Source organism: Gymnoscopelus braueri, assembly GCF_963280865.1.
Source record: "Gymnoscopelus braueri genome assembly, chromosome: 9".
Lineage (NCBI taxonomy): Eukaryota > Metazoa > Chordata > Actinopteri > Myctophiformes > Myctophidae > Gymnoscopelus > Gymnoscopelus braueri.
The window spans coordinates 51,066,641-51,088,626 of record NC_137610.1 but is presented as its reverse complement, the minus strand read 5'-3'; the positions used below and the strand labels follow the sequence as shown (position 1 = coordinate 51,088,626).

Below are 21,986 nucleotides of genomic sequence, written 5' to 3'. Positions count from 1 at the left end.
TGTTATAGATTTAGAGTACGAAACAGACACTAACCACTTCATTCCTATATATATTTTGGCCATTTGAAAATAGCAGAGTGTGTGTGTATATCTAGGACTAGGTGTGTCTCTCAGTCAGTCACACCCAGTGTGATTAAGTTGGAGCCACACCTGTGTGCTATCATGTCTGTCATGTTTTATATCAGCCAATATACATGTCTTTTACAGCCACGTTGTATAATAGAAAGTTAACCACAGATCCTAAAGCAATTATAGGCCTACAGTACAATGATTCATTTGTTTCAAATGGAAACATATTTCTACATTTATTTGAACATGTTTTTTTTTTTTTTTTTTTTTTAAATCCAGTGCGGTTTATGTCAAGTTCCCATGTCAGGTCATGTTCCCATGTCCCCTCCCCCCCCCCCCCCCCCCCCCACACACACACACACACACATGTCATAACAGGGTGTGCACATCTGCAGCTAATAAAACAGGATATAAGTGGAATAAGTAGGCTACCCACATTTTTTACTTACGTAAAAGTATCAATAATGCAAAAATAGAAATACAAGAAAAAGTCCTGAATTCTAATTTTACTTGAGTAAAAGTGCAAAGTATTGGTATCAAAATGTACTTAAAGTACCAAAAGTAAAAGTATTCATTGTGCAGAATGTCCCATTTTACAGGTTCAAAATGTATAAAACATCTTTTGAAAACAGCAGATCTATACAAGCTCACAATGCGTCGCATTGCGACGCATTGTGAGCTTGTAGATCTGCTATTTTCAAATGGCCAAAATATATATAGGGCTGAAGTGGTTAGTGTCTGTTTTGTGATAATACTCTAAATCTATAACAAATAGTAACTAAAGCTGTCAAATAATTTTAGTGGAGTAAAAAGTACAATATATTTGCCTCTGAGATGTAGTGGAGTAGAAGCAAAAGTACTGAACATTGGAAATACTCCAGGAAAGTAAAAAATACTTAAGTACAGTACTTGAGTAAATGTACTTAGTTACTTTACATCACTGATCAATACATTTAAAAAAAGGGACCACCAGTATGAGAGTATTATTATTATTATAATAGATCAGTGAACTCACCATAACCATAAAGATTGTCTGGATGAAGTGTGTCAGCTGCTCTGTGTGTTACAATGAAGCTCCTCTGATCAAATGATAATCAAATGATTCAATGTGAACATCTGCAGATGAGATGAGTTCACACACAGGTACTATAGACACGCCCCAACCAGTCATCACACACACACAAACACACACGCACACGCACACGCACACGCACACGCACACACGCACGCACGCACGCACACACACACACACGCACGCACGCACGCACGCACGCACGCACGCACGCACACACACACACACACGCACGCGCGCAGGTCTTAACGTAGACAGTGACTCAGGCTGGAAGGTATGACAGTGAGGTGTGTGTTACCAGAAATCGGAGGGAAGGGTTGCATTAATTAGTCTTTCGCTTGACGTAGGAAGGACTATTTCTTTATGTATTTGTTTATTTATTTGTTTGTTTTATTTATGTATTTATTTATGTATTTATTTATGTATTTGTTAATTTATTTCTTTGTTTTATTTATGTATTTATTTATGTATTTATTTATGTATGTATTTATTTATGTATTTATTTGTTTTATTTATGTATTTATTTATGTATTTATTTATGTATTTATTTATGTATTTATTTATTTACAGTGCAGATGCTTTAGGTCAGGGGTCTTCAACAGGGGGTCCGGGACCCCTAGGGCGTCCTCAGAGCTACTACAGGGGGTCCGCCAAATCTTTGTGTGATAGGATTTCGTTTTTTTACATTAACCACTCGAACCCTGGAATTCCTTTTCTGAGGAGAACATTAGCCGAAAATAGCAGATCTACAAGCTCTCAACGCCTCGCAGCGCGAGGCGTTGAGAGCTTGTCGATTGGCTATTTTTGGTAAAGAGGCTATAGGTGTAGAGGGAAAAAAGAGCAGGCTAAGTAAAAAAAAACTTTCATCTGAAACACAATTTTATACAATATAGAGTAGGGGGGTCCCTGCTTCATCTCTCTCTCAGCTAGGGGGTCCTTGGCCTGAAAACGTTGAAGACCCCTGCTCTAGGTGATAGATTGTAAACTCCCCCAATGTAAGCACTATACAAAGGTCAACAGGTACAACAGGTAAGTATAGAGATAATCTCCTTCAGTGAAAGCAGACACTTACAAACAGAGAGTATAGGGTTCACCTGTAGCTCTGATACATCCGGTTTAACTGTACCGTTTTCTATTACTGGTCTGTGCATCGGGGCACAGAGGGCCTCTATAGTGGTTAAAGGAGGAGTTCACCCAAAAAATGACTTATTTTCTATCAATTGCACACCCTATGAAGCCTTGAATCCATGGATTATTTTTTGTTTTTGTCGCATTCCTAAGCTAATAATTTGATTCCCGTCTCCTACCGGCTAATGTATCCGGTAGGAGACACAAAGTAGATTATTTGTGTCTCCTACCGGAAATACACACGGTCATCAAATTATTGTCTTAGGAATGCCACAAAAACAAAAAGAAATCCATGAAATCAAGGCTTCATGGGGTGTGTAATTGATAGAAAATAAGCAATTTTTTGGGTGAACTCCTCCTTTAAGGCCTGTAACCACATTCAACAGATCACTATGTGAATGTTACGGGGTTCCAGTTCCAGCTTATTGTCAGCTCATTCCGTCTATAATATATCCTGTATGGTTGTGTATCCTTAGGCCACTGCTACACCCTGTCATTAGAGAGCGGTGACACATTAAAGCCAGCTGGAAGGTGACACAACATTCTGCTGTCTCTCTGGTACACTGACACTACTTTCACTGGAACAATGACATCACAATTGCATCACCTTCACTGAATGATGGATGACTGACGTACATCACTCTCCCTCTCTGTGTGTGTGTGTGTGTGTGTGTGTGTGTGTGTGTGTGTGTGTGCGCGTGTGCGTGTGCGTGTGCGTGTGCGTGTGCGTGTGCGTGTGCGTGTGTGTGTGTGTGTGTGTGTGAGTGAGTGAGTGAGTGAGTGCGTGCGTGCGTGCGTGCGCGTGAGAGAGAGAGAGAGAGAGAGAGAGAGAGAGAGAGAGAGAGAGAGAGAGAATGAGAGACAGGAGTGATCATGTCTCATAAGCACACTACCAGATGTCTGTGTCATTAAATATGATAATAAAATAAATGACAAATCAGTGGAGTCTGAATACTGAGGGATATGAAAGTGTTTTCATTCTATGTTGAAGTGTTTCAGGAACAGAATTACAGTCCAAGTAATAATGCTGTCAGATATGGATTCTTACATTCTGGGGACAACAATATGAAGCTCTATGTATTCATGAGGTGTGGCAGAGTAAACATCATATTCTGATAACATTCTGCTCTTTGATTCATCCAGCATGGATGGCAGTGGTGTAAAGTAACAAAGTACATTTACTCAAGTACTATACTTAAGTAAAGATTTGAGGTATTTTAACTTTGCTGGAGTATTTCCAATCTCAGAGGCAAATGTTGTTCTTATACTCCACTACAATCCTTTGAAAACGTTAGTTACTAGTTACTTTGCAGATATAAATTATTATATTCCAGTTGAAACTTGAGGTCCCTGAGTCAAGTTTAAAGACCAGAGGTGACCGAGCCTTTTCAGTCGTAGCTCCCTCCCATATTATGGAATGCGCTCCCCTCCCATATCAAACTGGCCCCCACCATCCAGACTTTTACATCTTGCCCTACGTCCCACCTTTATACCTTGGCTTTTGATCCCGTTTGAGAATTTATATGGTCTATGTTTTCTTTCACTGTCTGCTGACACTATACTGTGTCTTGTATTTTTCAGTGATGTGTCTCATTTTGTTTCTTATTTTGCTGTATGTTTTGCTGTTGTTTCTGTGTTTTTTAGCTTACCCAGTGTATTCGTTTTCTTAGTTTCTGTACAGCACTTTGGAAACCTTGATAAAGTTGTAAAATGTGCTATATAAATAAAGTGGATTGGATTTATTATAAAACATACCACTTTAGCACTATTTTACAGATAGGCTATTTGAAAATAGCTGATCTACAAGCTGACAACGCGTCACAATGCCATGCGTTGTCAGCTTGTAGTAGATCTGCTATTTTCACCTACCTTTACTTTTGGTACTTTGAGTATATTTTGATGCCAATACTTTTGGACTTTTACACAAGTAACATTTTTAAGTATTTTAGAGTATTTTTATTTGTGTTTTTGCTACTTTTAGCTGAGTAAAATATCTGAGTACTTCTTCCACTGATAGATGGATGGAACTCACTAACTCGCAGATCTACAAGCGAGCTTGTAGCTTTTTCAGCGAAAGCTTCCCCCCACAATAACAGAAAAACAGAAAAGACACTAGCAGAGAGCCCTGATCCGGGCGGTCAGCCCATATGGGGTTTAAATGGTTAAACCTGACCACCCTGTTTAGGCCATGTCATTATACAAGAACCGTTACAATAAAATGTCCCAAAAGCTGCAGATCTACAAGCTCACAACACGTGTTGATTGGCTATTTTTGTTATTTTTCCCATGACTCCATATAAAATTAAGGAGTAGTGGAAAAAGTTTTTTTTTTTTACTTAAGTAAAAGTATTCACATTCTTTACTTAAGTAAAAGTATCAATACTGCAATGTAGAAATACTCTGTTACAAGTAAATGTCCGGAATTCAAAATTCACTTGAGTAAAAGTACAAGTATCAAAATGTACTTAAAGTACCAAAAGCAGAAAGTAGGCTACTCATTATGCAGAAATGTATACAAATCTTTCAAAAATAGCAGATCTACAAGCTTGTAGATCTGCTATTTTCAAATGGCCGACATGTTTATAGGGCTGAAGTGGTTAATGTAGGTTTTGTAATAATAATAAAATAAAAAAAGTAACTACTGTAGTATCTGAAGTTTTCAAATAATTGTAGTGGAGTAAAAGTACAATATTTGCCTCTGAGATGTAGAGTAGAAGTAAAAGTATTGAAAATTGGAAATACTCAAGTAAAGTAAAAAAAATACCTTAAAACTTATATTAAGTACAGCACTTGAGTAAATGTACTTAGTTACTTTACACCACTGAAATTAAGTGGTTAACTTTCCAAGAGAATTCCAGGAACACTGGTTCTTTAATATAACTTTTATCACCATATGTGTATTAAACCTTGTATTATATTTCGACATTGTATGAGCATGTGATAATAAAAAAAGTCTTTGAATGATGAATCTGTATGTGAGCTTCTTACAGAACACTTTACATTAGTGCTGTTTGCTGTGGCTGAGAATCAAAACAAGCTCGGTCTCCATAGCAACGTGTTGTTGTCTGCTATAAAGGAACAGGTGTGCAAATCAACCTTAAAGGCATAGTTCACCCAAAAGATTTCACCCAATGGAGACTTGAATTCATGGATATTTTTTAGTTTGTCATCAAATTATTGGCTTAGGAATGCGACGAAAATTTTAAAATATCCATGAATTCAAGTCTCCATGGGGTGACTAATCCATAGGGGGACAAAAAAACATTTTGGGGGTGAACTATCCCTTTAATGTCTGAGGCCTTATTACTGCAGGGAGGAGGGGGCGCGGTGAGCTTGATGTTACTCTGTTGCCATCTTGTGGTGGTGAGCAGCTACGACACCCACTGAAATAGGTTCAAATCTAGTCCAGGGCTAGCCTGGTAAACCCTCCCTCCGCTTTCCGGGACTTGTCGGAATCTAGTTGTATAAAAATATAAAGGGATATATATATATTTAAGGAAAAGTCCCAGAAAAGACACGCTGTGATTGGTCAGTAGTCAGGAAGAGTGTCTTCCCAAATATGGCGGCCGCGGACACAGGTCGCTCCAATGAACTGCAGCGGCCGATGAGTTCACTAGGTTTCTATATATCTATGGACCAATGAGGTGTCTAGGTTTCTATCTATGAGGCACAGGGCATTCCTATGATTGAACTTTGAACAGACTAAGCAGGTTCCACTTCTTTCTAATTGCCTAGCAACTCCTTGGATATCACAGTTCATGTAGATTTGGTGACGTGTGTGTGTGTGTGTGTGTGTGTGTGTGTGTGTGTGTGTGTGTGTGTGTGTGTGTGTGTGTGTGTGTGTGTGTGTGTGTGTCATTCCTGTTGTTGTCAGTCCATTTCCTTGTTCAGTTGTTCAGCCTTTTTTTCAGACTGAGATCACCCGTCTGTCAGAGAGCGACACGAAAAACGAACCGAGAGGCAAATATCAATCAATAAATAAATAGATTAATAGACGCACAGATCTTTTGAACAACCAGGTTGACCGACTACAAGACAGACAGACAGACAGACAGACAGACAGACAGACAGACAGACAGACAGACAGCTACAATCTCTACTAAGGTAAGAACAGGCTAAAAAGTGCTACAAATATTACTGTTACTATATGAATACTACAACCACAAGTACAAACACTACTACTAGTATAACTGCTACCATTGATGCTCATACAATGTTTTTTTTGTCTTGTCTTCTAGTATTCCTCTGGTGTAACAGCCTCAGAGTACATTCCAGATCAGGGAGCGGCAGGGAGCAGCAGAGAAAATGGCTTCTCGTTTCACTGGTCAGGAAGAGGAGCTGACCTGTCCCGTGTGTCATGACATCTTTAAACATCCCGTTGGGCTGTCCTGTGGCCACAGCTTCTGCAAAGACTGTCTGCGGAAATGGTGGAAGGATAAATCAACAAAAGAATGTCCTGTTTGTAGGAGCTCCTCCAAGGACCATCCTCTTGTTAACTTTGTGCTGAAGAACCTGTGTGAGAACCTCTTGAAGGAGAAAGGCCGTAGCTCCTCATTGGTGAGCTCTGAGGTCCTCTGCACCGCACACGGTGAGAAGCTCAAGCTCTTCTGTCTGGACGACCAACAGCCGGTCTGTGTCGTGTGTCGCGATTCAAAAAAACACGCCGGACACAAGTTCTTACCCATGGACGAAGCGTCAGGACTTTGCAAAGAGAAGGTCCAGGAATCACTGAAGCCTTTAAAGGAGAAACTGAAGGTCTTTGATGAAGTTAAAACAGATTACGACAAAACAGAAAATCACATCAAGGTTCAGGCCAGGAACACAGAGACGCAGATTAAGAAACAGTTTCAGAATCTTCGTCGGTTCCTACAGGAGGAAGAGGAGGCCAGGATCGCCGCTCTGCGGGAGGAAGAGGCTCAGAAGAGTCAGGAGATGAAGGAGAGGATTGAGGTTCTGAGCAGAGAAATGGAAACCCTCTCCAATGCAATCCAAGCTGCTGAGGACCAGCTGAGAGCCGATGACCACGTCTCATTCCTGCAGAACTACAAGACCACGATGGTGGGAGTCCAGCTCACCCTGCAGGACCCACCGCCGGTCTCAGGAGCGCTGATAGACGAGGCCAAACACCTGAAGAACCTGACCTTCAGAGTCTGGGACAAGATGAAGGACATTGTCTCCTACACTCCTGTCATCCTGGACCCCAACACTGCTCATCCATGGCTCATGGTGTCTGATGATCTGACCAGTGTGAGACTTGGAGGGAAGCAGCAGCTTCCTGACAACCCAGAGAGGTTTGACCACTGGAACAGAGTCCTGGGTTCTGAGGGCTTTAACTCAGGGTCTCACAGCTGGGATGTTGAGGTTGGAGAAAATGAAAGCTGGCAAGTAGGTGTGTGTGTGGAGTCTTTCCAGAGGAAGGGAAAAACAGGGAGTGGATGCTGGTTTATACGGTTCTATGAGGGTAAATACAGCTCATCAAGGGTTAAGTTTACTGTTCTCTCAGTGAATCAGAAACCCCGGAGGATCAGAGTCCAGCTAGACTGGGACAGAGGACAGCTGTCCTTCTCTGATCCTGATTCTAACACACACCTACACACCTTCACACACACTTTCACTGAGACACTGTTTCCATACATTTATAATGGTCGTTATGATGATGGTATGTCTCTGAAGATGTTACCAGGGAAGATCTGTGTCACTGTGGAAAACCACAGTTAGAACGTTTGGTGTCCAATAAAAAACCTACAGAATATATTGATCTGGTATTGATTAAGGGTTCTCCATGGTAATCAGAAGGGATTAGTTTATGGCAGGTTATTGATTTTTATTTTGAATTATTTTTTTCTATTAATGTTTCATTCAGTTAAGAATTGTTTTGGTATTACAAACATACAGACAGACAGACAGACAGACAGACAGACAGACAGACAGACAGACAGACAGACAGACAGACAGACAGACAGACAGACAGACAGACAGACAGACAGACAGACAGACAGACAGACAGACAGACAGACAGACAGACAGACAGACAAAATGATTCCTGATAACATACTTTTACTCAGTTTGTAATTGTATTGGTATAATGGTGACATGTTTGATATGATTATTACTGATAACATGTTTTATATTGTAGTGTTTGAATTCTATAGTTTCTATGTGACAGTGATGATGTCTGTTGATGTGTTTGATCTGATTAAAGATGATGAGAGTAAAGTGAGTCAGACGTGTGTTTGTAACAGTCAGCATTCAGCAGATCATACACTAGAACATTTATTAAAAGTAAAAGTACTCAATCAACCCCAGTAGTTGAGTACAAGTATAAATACTGCTGGTCGAATATTAATAGTGAAAGTTACTCTGTCATATTAATACTTGAGGTAAAGTACTGGAGTACTTAAAAAAAAAAGAAATACTTAAGTATCCAAAATTACAAAGTACATTTACTTACTAATTATCTTGTTGGGGAAAAAACAACATTCTTCACTGATGGGAAGTTACATTCAGTAGTGTGGATAAATACAATTTGTATACAAAAGTACACATTACAAAGTACATTTTCTTTTTAATATCAATGCATTGATGTATTGACATTTTTAAACAATAAACAAAACTCAGACATTTTCAGAAATGTTCCAAACATTGTGAAAATAGCAGATCTACAAGCTCACAACGCGTCACAGTGCAACGCGTTGTGAGCTTTTTATGTGAAATGCAGTAGTGTGAAAGTCATGTGGTTGCAAAAATAATAACAATAATAAATACTCAAAAAACTGAAGTACAGTACTCAAGTAAATGTACTGAGTTACTGTTCACCACTACATATATTTCTGCCTTATGGAAGCTCAGTAAAACCCAGTCGTCTATAAGACAATGAACCACTTAACCCATTAAGACCGGAAAATAATCTGTGTCATTTTTAGATCTCTTTGGCTATTCAAAAATAGCAGATCTACAAGCTCATAGCGTGGCACTCGGTGCCGCGCTATGAGTTTGTATATCTGCTATTTTTGAATAGCCAAAGTATAAAATATGGATAAAGTGGTTACACAGATGCGTTCCCGGTTGAACGGAGTCCCACAAGGCTCTCTGCTAGTGTCTTTTCTGTTTTCTGTTGTTGTGGGGAAAAGCTTTTGCTGAAAACAGCCACGACGCGTTGTGTAAGCTTGTAGATCTGCAATTTTCAAGTGGTTAACTTTGATTCATTGTCTTCTGATAACATGTAGGCAAAGGTAATTTTATTTGTGTTTCACATTACAACATCAAGTCAATTCAATGTGTTTTACACAGAGCATCAAGCAAAGGAAACACAATTATATTTTATAAAATGACTCTAGGATGCATCAAACAAAATACATCAAATGAACAGTTACAGTTAGCCTACAGTGCAGATGACAAAGAAAAAGAAAAAGAGAAGAAATTCAAACATAAAGGTCTTTAGTTGTGTTTTAAAATAAATAAGAGACCTGCAGATTTCTAGGAGTTGTTCCAGATATGTGGTGCATTAAAAAAAAAGAGGTAAGGTGTGTGTGTGTGTGTGTGTGTGTGTGTGTGTGTGTGTGTGTGTGTGTGTGTGTGTGTGTGTGTGTGTGTGTGTTAGCCTCGCGTGGCCAGACAATATCACACGACACACTGCGAGGGCTAAAGTGCAATGCAATTTTGCAATGGCAGATTCGTCTGGAACCAGGCTATGTGTGTGTGTGTGTGTGTGTGTGTGTGTGTGTGTGTGTGTGTGTGTGTGTGTGTGTGTGTGTGTGTGTGTGTGTGTGTGTGTGTGTGTGTGTGTGTGTGTGTGTGTGTGTGTGTGTGTGTGTGTGTGTGTGTGTGTGTGTGTGTGTGTGTGTGTGTGTGAGAGAGATGACATAACTGTAATGCTGCATAACTTTATCTTTCTCCTCTTGTTCTTTATGCTTTTTCCTAAACTATCTGATGACTTAGAACAGTAGATCTGATCTATTTAGTAGCTTTAGGTCCTACTGTACAAACGTAGAAGTACACTAGATCACTGCCTCTCATCCTTTTCAGCCAGCGACCCCCCAAAAGAAGACATACACAGGACAACACCACACAGGAAAATACACATATGACCTTAGTATGTTATCTGCTGCTTTCAATACACATTTAGGTTGGAACTGCAGGTGTTGGACACAGTGGTGTAAAGTAACTAAGTACATTTACTCAAGTACTGTACACTTGTACAATTTTGAGGTATTTTTTACTTTACTGGAGTATTCCCAATTTTCAGTACTTTTACTTCTACTCCACTACATCTCAGAGGCAAATATTGTACTTTTTTCTCTACTACAATTATTTGAAAACTTTAGTTACTAGTTACTTTGTAGATATAAATTACTATCATAAAACAACTATTAACCACTTTAGCCCTATTTTATACATAGGGCCTAGGCTATTTGAAAATAGCCGATCTACAAGCTCACAACGTGTCGCGATGTGACGCGTTGTGAGCTTGTAGATCTGCTATTTTCAAACATTTTATTACTTTTACTTTTGATACTTTAAGTACATACCGATACCGATACCTTTGTACTTTTACTCAAGTAAATTATGAATTCCGGACTTTTACTTGTAACGGAGTAGTTCTACATTGCAGTATTGATACTTTTACTTAAGTAAAACATTTGAGTACTTTTTCCACCCCTGGTTAGACATCATAGACAATCAAAACTATGGCAAATCTATTTTGACCAGTAAAAAAATCTCTGCTGTGAAGTGCTGTCAGCAGAAACTAACTAAAAGATGTTTGTAGAACAACAACACAACACTGCCTCATCTAAGTTGGTATGGTGACTGACTTCATACATTGTCAGATACTTGAATGTGTTCTTATATTATCATCACTTTACCCAAATACAGCTCAAGTGGAGTTAGGAGGTTTTTTTCTATGAGCTTGTTGATCGGCTATTTTCTTCTGATGACTCCAAAAAATATAAATATATAAGTGGTTAACTTTCCAAGAGAATTCCAGAAACACTGGTACCTTATTATAACTTTTATCACCTACATGTGTATTAAACCTTGTATTATATTTCGACATTGCATGAGCATGTGCACAAATAAAATCTTTGAATGATGAATCTTTATGACACCTTCTTACATAACACGCATCTGTGTCATTTTAGATTTTTTTTGGCTTTTTAAAAATAGCAGATATACAAGCACAATTCTTTTTTATCCCACGATTTTTGTAACCCAGTTTTTTCACCCAGTGCCAATTGCCTATGTAATCCTGGGCGCTACTCTCCCTCTGCCATTCTAGGGAGAGCCCAAACTGAGTTCATGCCTCCTACAATGCATGAGGAGGCCGCTTCTTATCACCTGACAGGGGGGAGTTTCCCCGGTAGGACATAGCGCATTGAAGGAACACATTATTCCAACCAGTTCCTTTCCCCTCCATCAGGCGCCCCGGCTGACCAGGGGGAGGCAGTATAGAGACGAGGATTACTGCATGTTATTGTGAGGGTACCTACCCTATAAGACACGGGGAGAACATGCAAACTCCACACAGAAAGGCCTTTTCGCCAACCCCACCTAGGGTATGGGCACTGATGACGCGGAGGAGAGAACACGCCCCCAGCGTCAACAGCGTCCCCGGCGGGAATTGAACCCCGGACCTTCTAGCTGTGAGGCGACAGCGCAATTTGGGCAAAACATTTAATACATATTTTCTAAAGCGAACATTTTTAAGTCCAATCTTTGCTTCATTGGGGTCCCTGGAACAAAATATTTTGAGATGGGAGTCAAATACATATAATTTTGGGGGTCCTTGACATGAAAAAGTTTGAGAACCACTGATATAGAAACATTTTATTTTATTTGTTTACTGATACATACGTTTTTCAGAAAACTGTTAGGATTTAGGAGATTTTTTTTTTAATCGGCCTCAGGTTTTAATGGACTGAGCAACATATTGTTGTCTGCTATAAAGGAACAGGTGTGCAAATCAACCTTAAAGGGATAGTTCACCCCCAAAATGACATATTTTATATCCATTATCTGTCACCCCATGGAGACTTGAATTCATGGATATTTTTTTGTTTTTGTCAAATTCCGAAGCCAATAATTTGATGACCAGCAGCGGCTCCGGTAGGAGACACAAAGAGTCTTTTTGTTTCTCCTACTGGAACCGCTGCCTAGCGGTCCACTGGTCATCAAATTATTTTGGGTGAACTATCCCTTTAACCCTCTAAGACCCAGCGATGCTTTAGAGCAACAATTATATTTTATAAAGAAAGGAGTTTAAATAATTTGTTTTTCTGTTATTTTTTCACCTCTAAATCCTCATTGGGTCCTATTGTTTAGTCTTACAATGCCATTGGCCAGGATATTTGCATATAAATACCCCCCCACAGAGCCAGGAATCATCACAACTTGAAAAATCTCTGTTGGAACAGATCTCTTTTTTTCTCTGGAAGATATTCCTCACAAAAACGTAAGTAATATGCCTGTAATATTTGTTTTGGTGAACATTACAATGTCTAGAACATGTACATATGTTATTATTGTGAAATATATGTCCCAAATTTAAATTATAGCATGATTCATACTTGTTGCTTTTGGTCAACGTTGGGCCCTGTTGGTTGCAAAAAATACAAGGGTAGGCCTAATGTTCACCTGCTACTGTTCAGCCTTATATATAGTTTTCACAATAGATTTAAACAGTTATATGTGTATTTTCCCCCCACTTTGCATTACTATATATATATATATATATATATATATATATATATATAATATATATATATATATATATATATATGATATATTGAGCTGTAAGCCTCAGAAAATGTCCACCCAAAGTTTCTCTTTCCCCCTAAACAATACATATTCAACCATAGTTTAACCAATATATTCCCTTGTTATTTCTCAGTTTGTTTAATTGTCTTTCAATACTACAAGGACAGTTGGACCAATGTGGTAATTTTTGGGGGGTTGTTCATTATTTATTCGAGGGGTGGTGGGTACTTAGGGGCAATGTAATGATGATGACCACTTAGGGGCAATCATCATCAAACAATAGGTTGGCCAGACAGTATTGTATGACTTGTGAAATGTTGTGAGCAGTGATGTGTAAGAACTTGTAAGCACTACTAAATGTACAACAGAAACAACAACAGAAAGGGCCTCGCTTCACAGCTACTAATAAAACCATTCATTCTTTCATTCAATCACACAGGTCCGCCTACCAAACCTCACCCTCGAAGATGACAAAAGCTTGAAGAAGAAGGGGATGGGGGCCTTTGACTACAGAGTCGAGAAGGACCAGAGCATTGTTGTGGTCAAGTGGTTTGACAGCAGGGCAGTCACTCTTGTCTCATCCTTTGCTGGAGTGGACCCCGTGGATGTTACTCAGCGCTGGGACAAGGCCAGAAAGACCTACATCGAAGTTCAAAGGCCATACATCGTGGGACTCTACAACAAGAACATGGGCGGTGTGGATTTGCTGGACTCCCTCACAGCCTTGTACAAGTTCCCTCTGAAAGCCCGTCGCTGGTACATGTACATCTTCTGGCACACCATCTACCTTGCTGTGGTCAACGCCTGGCTGATCTACAAACGGGAGTGCCAAGCTCTCAAGGTCCCACGGAAAGACGTCCTGAAACTCAGACTCTTCCAGGCACGACTTGCATCCTCTCTCATTCTGGTAAGAATCAAGTTCTGTTTACCATCTGTCATTTTAATATTTCACTGTTTGCATTATCTCAGACTTGTATCCTGATGAATCTTTGATGTGTATATTAATTTATTCTGTTCTAATCAGGTGGACACTGCAGTCAGAACGCCAAAGAGGGGACGGCCATCTCTAGCTCAGAAGAGACAACTGGAAGAGAGTCCAAGCACTCCATACAAGGTGGCACGACCGCATCAGCCATCAGATGTTTGCAAAGACCAAGTTGGACACTTCCCAATGAAGACACAGAAAGGGCACTGCAGGAAGACTGGTTGTTCAGGTCACACCATTGTGAGCTGCAACAAGTGTGATGTCCGCCTGTGCTTTGCAGGAGAGAAAAACTGTTTCTGGGACTATCACAACTGAAAAGAAAGTGATTGGGGGTGCCTGTGTCATTTTGCAGAGCAGGTGTGAATTGTCAGGAATGTGCAGGGTCATATTGGGTGGAGATCAGTTTGCATCATTTTATCAATGCAAATCAGTGAGTTGGCCAGACAGTATTGTGTGATCACTGACAATGGTTTAGGTTATTAGGTTTCTTTACTACATATATTGTACTGATTTTTATTTTGTTGTTCTTTTAATAAAATTGATTTAAAAATATGGCTTATTGGTGTTATTATTCATAATGTATACTGTTCTGAGGCCAAATATTATTCATAATTGATCTGAGGCCAAATAATAAACCATATAAATGAATCATTAAGTTGTTTTAGTGAAGTAATTACACATTTGCCATGTTATCCATAAAAATGGCCTATAGGAAATTTTGCTATCTGTTAGACCCAACGTTGCTAAATGTCAACATTTGCATAAAAACTTAACAAAACATTTTTTTTTAAAAAACATTATATTTTCCTCTTCAAAATACTCCTACAAGACCATCTGAAGGTTTTTTTTTTTTTTTTTTGCAAGTACAAATATATCCGGGTCTTACAGGGTTAATGTCTGAGGCTTTATTACTGTAGGGAGGAGGGGGCGTGTTGAGCTTGATGTTACTCTGCTGCCATCTTGTGGTGGTGAGCAGCTACGACACACACTGAAATAGAATAGCTTTATGTTCAAGTCATGTCCAGGGCTGCAACAATTCATTACTTTCCTAGTGATTATTCTATCGATTACGTTTTTGATGAATTGAATAATTGATAATTGTGTTTTTGTATTTTTTATTATTATTTGAATCCATCAATGGATCAATTAACAACTTAAGCATTACTTTATTACTTCTGTTGTGCAACAACATAATAACATCCTCTCCTGTTTTTCCTGCCTCTGTCTCAATACTGAACACATGTTTTATTACAATGAACTGTTCTGCATCGTTGAGGAGCAGTGGTTCTCAAAGTGGGGTCCGGGGACCCCCAGGGGTCCTTGAGGGGATCCCAGTGGGTCCCCAGCTATATGTGTTAATAAAACCAATCCAAATCATTTTAAACGCTTTAACTCTATACATCAGCTATTTGAAAATAGACGACAAATGAGAGCTTACTGAGAGTAAGAGAACTGCAGAGAAAGGGGGAGAGAGAGAGAATAAAGTTCACACAATAAATCACAAGGTGAAGTTTACCTGTTGATAAAAACAGGATGTCCTGAAGACAGACAGACAGACAGACAGACAGACAGACAGACAGACAGACAGACAGACAGACAGACAGACAGACAGACAGACAGACAGACATTTTAAACCGTTATTATTCTGGAGTATCCATTGAGTACTAATGCTTTTATAAGGCAAAAAAACAACAACATTTATTTCTGCCTGGGAGCCACAGTACAACCAGTAATGTACAAGAAAATGAACTTTGATTTATTTGTCTTTTGTGTGTGTGTGTGTGTGTGTGTGTGTGTGTGTGTGTGTGTGTGTGTGTGTGTGTGTGTGTGTGTGTGTGTGTGTGTGTGTGTGTGTGTGTGTGTGTGTGTGTGTGTGTGTGTGTGTGTGTGTGTGTGTGTGTGTGTGTGTGTGTGTGTGTGTGTGTGTGTGTCTGTTATCAGAGGGAAATGAATCAAAGTCCAATCAAAGTTTAGTCGCTCAGCCATTTTCGTCAGTCAGAGACTCTCTCGTCAGTCAGAGACTTTCACACGAAAAACAAAGAGGTAAATATCAATTAATCAGATTAATCATAGATGGATGCATTTGAACAACCTGGCAGACCAACTGCAAGATCACCATTTGTGATCTTGTTTTAGGTTTATTTGTATGCTGTGTTCCCTTGTATTATTATGTAAATGTATTCCACTGTTTGTCTGTCTGTTTTCTGATTTTATGTTTCTTTGTGAGGACTGCGGATGAAAACTAGCATCTTTGCTAAATCCGGTGTATTTACGTCCATGTGACGTCCATTAATATGCATTGTCCTGTCCAAATAAACAAATAAAGTAAAAGACTGACAGACAGACAGACAGGTCTGTTATCTGCTTCAATCTCCCCTGGTGTAAGCAGTGGTGGAAAGTTACTAAGTACATGTACTTAAGTACAATGGTTTACTTTACTGGAGTATTTCCAATTGTCTATACTTTTACTTCTACTCCACTACATCTCAATGGAAAATATTGTGCTTTTACTCCACTACAATTATTTGACAACTTTAGTTACTAGTTACTTTGCAGATATAAAATATTACATTATAAAACGTACATTAACCACTTTAGCCCTATTTTATAGAACTACTGCAACTACTGCTATTATATACTATTATCAAATAGCCATAGTATACATAGAGCTGAAGTGGTACTGGTTAATGCATGTTTTGTAATAATAATAAAAATCTACTATTATACTAGTAACTAAAGTTTTTCAAATAATTGTAGTGGAGTACAACATTTGCCTCTGAGATGTAGTGGAGTAAACGTATTGAACATTGGAAATACTCCAGTAAATAAAAAAAAATACTTTTAAATTGTTCTTAAGTACAGTACTTGAGTAAATGTACTTATAGTTACATAACTGCAAACTGTTTATTCATCGCTCATTTCCACTGGCACCTGACTAATTCCCTGACAGACAGACAGACCGGCAGGCAAAATGCACTTCCTGTTTTCTTGTTTTCTTTGGTGAAAGCCAGAATATGGATTGATTTTCTTACTTTTAAAGGAATTAACACCATTGAGGAATTCATCGGAAAGTGATGCTATAATGCTTTATGTTCTGTGGGAGATGATAATTTAATTTTCAATATTTTTTAGGTAGGTGTCTTTTTTTAAGGATAGAATTTTTTTTATATACTATTATATACTGCTACTCCTAGCTGCTGCTGCTGCTGCTGCTGCTGCTGCTGCTGCTGCTGCTGCTGCTGCTGCTGCTGCTGCTGCTGCGCTGCTAGGGGTTCTGGTACTATCTATCACAGCAAGTACAAGAACTACCAGGGCAGGAATGTCACAGAGGTCATGGAGGTCATCATGGCCTCCGTTGCCGCTCGGTTTGGCCTTCTGCCAAAAAAATTATCTGCTCTTCATGCCACGCCCACACTGCTCTAGATGATTGTACTGTTTTCTCCTCTACACCCTTATTGTCATTATGGTTTTTAGACACCAGAGACTTTTTGAGATAGTGAAATCTTAAGTCCCTCCTCCCATCCTCAATAGAGTCCAGTGACTCTGATTAGTCCATGACTGAGCGTGTATGTACTTTTGATTTTCTACAAATAATAATGTAGTAATTTGTAAATGCCAACACGTTGCTTGTGAAATAAACATATTTATGACTTACTTATTTCACTGATAGTTATACTATGTATTGAAATAATTATACATGAAATCAATTATTTTCGTAGACTTAAAATAATTGTTTTATTTGATTACTTTCCTGCCCTGGCTTTTGTCCTTTGGGCCTTCAAAAAGTTATATCACCAAAGGCCAAGTGGCCTTGACCATAAAATTCCAGGCCTGACTAATTACCATTACTATGAAACAACCACTTATAATAATAATCTATTATAACTACTATTGATACTCATGATGTTATTGTTGTTGTTTTGTCTTCTAGTATTCTTCTGCCTCAGAGAACATTCCAGATCAGGTGTGTGACCGGCAGACAAAATGGCTTCACGTTTGACTGTTCAGGAAGAGGAGCTGACCTGTACCGTGTGTCATGACATCTTTAAACAGCCCGTTGTGCTCTCCTGTGGCCACAGCTTCTGTAAAGACTGTCTGCAGGAATGGTGGACGGAAAGACCAACAAAAGAATGTCCGGTTTGTCAGAGAAGATCCTCCAAGGACTTTTCTATAAACTTTGTGCTGCAGACTCTGTGTGAGAACCTCTTGAGGGAGAAAGGCTGCAGCTCCTCGTCGGTGAGCTCTGAGGTCCTCTGCACCGCACACGGTGAGAAGCTCAAGCTTTTCTGTCTGGACGACCAACAGCTAGTGTGTCTCGTGTGTCACGATTCAAAAAAACACGCCGGACACAAGTTCTTACCCGTGGACGAAGCGTCGGGAATTTGCAAAGAGGAGGTCCAGGAATCACTGAAGCCTTTAAAGGAGAAACTGAAGGTCTTTGATGTAGTTAAAACAGATTACGACAGAACAGAAAATCACATCAAGGTTCGGACCAGGAACACAGAGACTCAGATTAAGGAACAGTTTCAGAATCTTCGTCGGTTCCTACAGGAGGAAGAGGAGGCCAGGATCACCGCTCTGCGGGAGGAAGAGGCTCAGAAGAGTCAGGAGATGAAGGAGAGGATTGAGGGTCTGAGCAGAGAAATGGAAACCCTCTCCAATGCAATCCAAGCTGCTGAGGACCAGCTGAGAGCCGACGACCACGTCTCATTCCTGCAGAACTACAAGACCACGATGGAGGGAGTCCAGCTCACCCTGCAGGACCCACCGCCGGTCTCAGGAGCGCTGATAGACGAGGCCAAACACCTGAAGAACCTGACCTTCAGAGTCTGGGACAAGATGAAGGACATTGTCTCCTACACTCCTGTCATCCTGGACCCCAACACTGCTCATCCTCAACTCATGCTCTCTGATGATCTGACCAGTGTGAGATGTGTAGAGGAGCAGCAGCTTCCTGACAACCCAGAGAGGTTTAACAGCATCTGCCAAGTCCTGGGTTCTGAGGGTTTTAACTCAGGGTCTCACAGCTGGGATGTTGAGGTAGGAGGCAATACATTCTGGGCTGTAGGTGTGTGTGTGGAGTCTTTCCAGAGGAAGGGAAACACAGGAAGTGGAGAACAGTTTATACAGTTCCATGAGGGTGGATACACAGCAGTCTCCTCATCAGGGCCTTATGATGATGATGATGATGATGATGAGCGTACTGTTCTCTCAGTGATCCAGAAACTCCGGAGGATCAGAGTCCAGCTGGACTGGGACAGAGGACAGCTGTCCTTCTCTGATCCTGATTCTAACACACTCCTACACACCTTCACACACACTTTCACTGAGAGACTGTTTCCATGCATTTATAATGGTCAGAGTAACTCTCTGAAGATGTTACCAGGGAAGATCTGTGTCACTCTGCAAAACCACAGTTAGAACGTTTGGTGTCCAATAAAAAACCTACAGAATATATTGATCTGGTATTGAATAGGAGACCTCCATGGTAATCAGAAGGGATTGGTTTATGGCAGGTTATTGTTATTTTTTTCTATTAATGTTTCATTCAGTTAATAATTGTTTTGACAGACAGACAGACAGGCAGGCAGGCAGGCAGGCAGGCAGGCAGGCAGGCAGACAGACAGACAGATAAAATGATTCCTGACAACATACTTTTATTTTGTAGTATAGACACGATCAATGTAATTGTATTGGTATAATAGTGACATGTTTGATATGATTATTACTGATAACATGTTTTATATTGTAGTGTTTGTCATTTATGGATCAGGTTTGAATTCCATAGTTTCTATGTGACAGTGATGATGTCTGTTGATGTATTTGATCTGATTAAAGATGATGAGAGTAAAGTGAGTCAGACGTGTGTTTGTAACAGTCAGCATTCAGCAGATCATACACTAGATAGGTTTATAAAACACATAGTGGTGGACAGTAACTACTCAAGTATGTATCTGAGTACGGTACTCAGTACAAGTTCATGACTTTCATATTTAAAATATAAATATTGTCCTTTTGACTCCATTAAATTTTTAGGAAGGGACTCTTGGGACCCGAACTTAAATATTATGAATCAACCACTTAAAGGAGTATTTCACCCCAAAAAAATACTTATTTTCTATCAATTACACACCCCATGAAGTCTTGAATTCATGGATCTCCACGAATTCAAGGATTCATGGGGTGTGTAATTGACAGAAAATATGTTATTGTTTTGGTGAACTACTCCTTTAAGCCCTGTTTCAAATACAGTGAAAACAGCTGATCTACAAGCACTGGTGGCACAATGCATTGTTGAGCTTGTAGATCTGCTATTTTCACAATATTTGTCAAAATCTTTCAAAATACATTCTAAAATAGCAGATCTGCAAGTTCACAAATGTGAGCATGTAGATTTTTGAATATAGAAAGTATAAAATAGGGCTTAATTGGTGTTATATGCAATACAGTAGTACAATCAAGTACAATCAAATTTGTACTTAAGTACAGTACACTACTGCGCCCTAGTGGTTATAAATGGAAAGAATAACTCCAAATGAGAAGACATAATTTATTATCATGATTCAAAATGAGTGACAGAACATTACAGTTATTCATGATGTCATTGAAGGGATTCACACGTTAACATTATATTAAAAAAACACCCTGAACCTGTTCTTTAAAACGATACAACTGAGACTGACTCTATAATGAAGTTACTATCAAAACCTAATGACAAATATATATAAATATATACAGTTTATACAACCATAACGAGAGCTATCAGGTCAACCAGTTCTCAGAAAAATATATTTCACAACATATTAAAAAAAAAAACTCCTTAAAAAATAAGTATTGTATGAAGTATAACTAAACGTCTGTCAGAAAACATGGAATGAAAGGTTTAGAAGAATATAAAGAATTGTCAACAATTAATATCATTAATACTGATAGAGAACTGGAGATGTTTTCAAATCATATGAAGGAAGAACCACCTAGAAACACCTAGCACCAGACACAGTGGTGGAAAGTAACTAAGTACATTTACTTAAGTACTGTACTTAAGTACAATTTTGAGGTGTCTTTACTTGAGTATTTCCAATTTCCAATACTTTTACTTCTACTCCACTACATCTCAGAGGCAAATATTGTACGTTTACTCCACTACATTTACTTGAAAACTTTAGTCACAAGTTACTTTTCAGATATAAACTATGATATAATGAAACATACATTAACCACTTTAGCCCTATTTTATACCTAGGCTATTTGAAAATAGCCGATCTACAAGCTCACAACGCGTCGCGATGCGACGCGTTGTGAGCTTGTAGATCTGCTATTTTCAAATATTTAGTACTTTTACTTTTGGTACTTTAAGTACATTTTGATGCCAATACTTTTGTACTTTTACTCAAGCAATTTTTTTATTCTGGACTTTTACTTGTAAAAGAGTATTTTTATATTGCAGTATTGGTACTTTTACTTAAGAATTTGAGTACTTTTTTCCACCACTGACCAGACAGAACCAACTAGCACCAGGCAGAACCACCTAGCACCAGACAAAACCACCTAGCAGCAGGTAGATGATGAATCTGGGGTCTCAGTATACTGGACTGTTGCGGATTCCACAGCAGAGAACCATGGTGAAGATCATCTCAAAGATCTGAATGGAGGAGAGATGAAAACCAATTATGTTCAAAATATTAACTTTTCAGGAAAAAACAAGTGTGTAGAACACCACAATACTGCCCAAGCAAAGTTGGCATGGTGACTTTATACATTGTCAGATACTTGAATGTGTCTTTATATCATCATCACTTTACCCAGATACAGCTCAAGTGGAGTTATTAGCCCAGTTAGACCTGAGGCCCATTCTAAAAACGCCTTCTAAATCCTGACCTAAGTTTTCTGAAAAACTTCAAATGTATTCCAAAATTACAAAATAAATTATGTTGCTAAATACTGTACATAGCAACCGCACAAAAGGGGTTCCCGTCC

General features: G+C 39.2%; 3 protein-coding genes across 9 annotated transcripts in view; 1 reads left to right on the top strand and 2 right to left on the bottom strand.

Moving 5' to 3' along the window:
* Nucleotides 1-1,204, bottom strand: part of pkp3a (plakophilin 3a) — a 66,697-nt gene extending 65,493 nt beyond the window's left edge. The window contains exon 1 of the mRNA XM_080436894.1: nucleotides 1,085-1,204. Within this exon, the coding sequence (XP_080293020.1) occupies nucleotides 1,085-1,093 (9 nt within the window). The 5' untranslated portion in view covers nucleotides 1,094-1,204. The remainder of the gene's footprint in view (nucleotides 1-1,084) is intronic.
* LOC308091352 (E3 ubiquitin-protein ligase TRIM35-like) overlaps nucleotides 1-8,309 on the top strand; it is a 194,697-nt gene extending 186,388 nt beyond the window's left edge. The window contains exons 2-3 of one of the 3 annotated variants that reach the window (XM_080436906.1): nucleotides 6,228-6,373; nucleotides 6,508-8,309. In XM_080436906.1, coding sequence (XP_080293032.1) covers nucleotides 6,575-7,987 — 1,413 coding nt within the window. In that variant the 5' untranslated portion in view covers nucleotides 6,228-6,373; nucleotides 6,508-6,574 and the 3' untranslated portion in view covers nucleotides 7,988-8,309. Of the gene's footprint in view, nucleotides 1-6,143; nucleotides 6,374-6,507 lie in introns of those variants that run through there. The other 2 variants (XM_080436907.1, XM_080436905.1) reach the window with 2 other exon arrangements.
* LOC308091362 (CD81 antigen-like) overlaps nucleotides 1-21,986 on the bottom strand; it is a 156,576-nt gene that overhangs the window by 106,764 nt on the left and 27,826 nt on the right. The window contains exons 8-9 of one of the 5 annotated variants that reach the window (XR_013933705.1): nucleotides 21,505-21,651; nucleotides 20,546-20,993 (exon numbers count right to left, since the gene is read on the bottom strand). Coding sequence is in view for 1 of the 5 variants with exons in the window: in XM_080436925.1 (XP_080293051.1) it covers nucleotides 21,589-21,651 (63 nt within the window). In the remaining 4 variants the exon portion in view is untranslated. Of the gene's footprint in view, nucleotides 1-20,545; nucleotides 21,652-21,986 lie in introns of those variants that run through there. The other 4 variants (XR_013933706.1, XR_013933703.1, XR_013933704.1 and 1 more) reach the window with 4 other exon arrangements.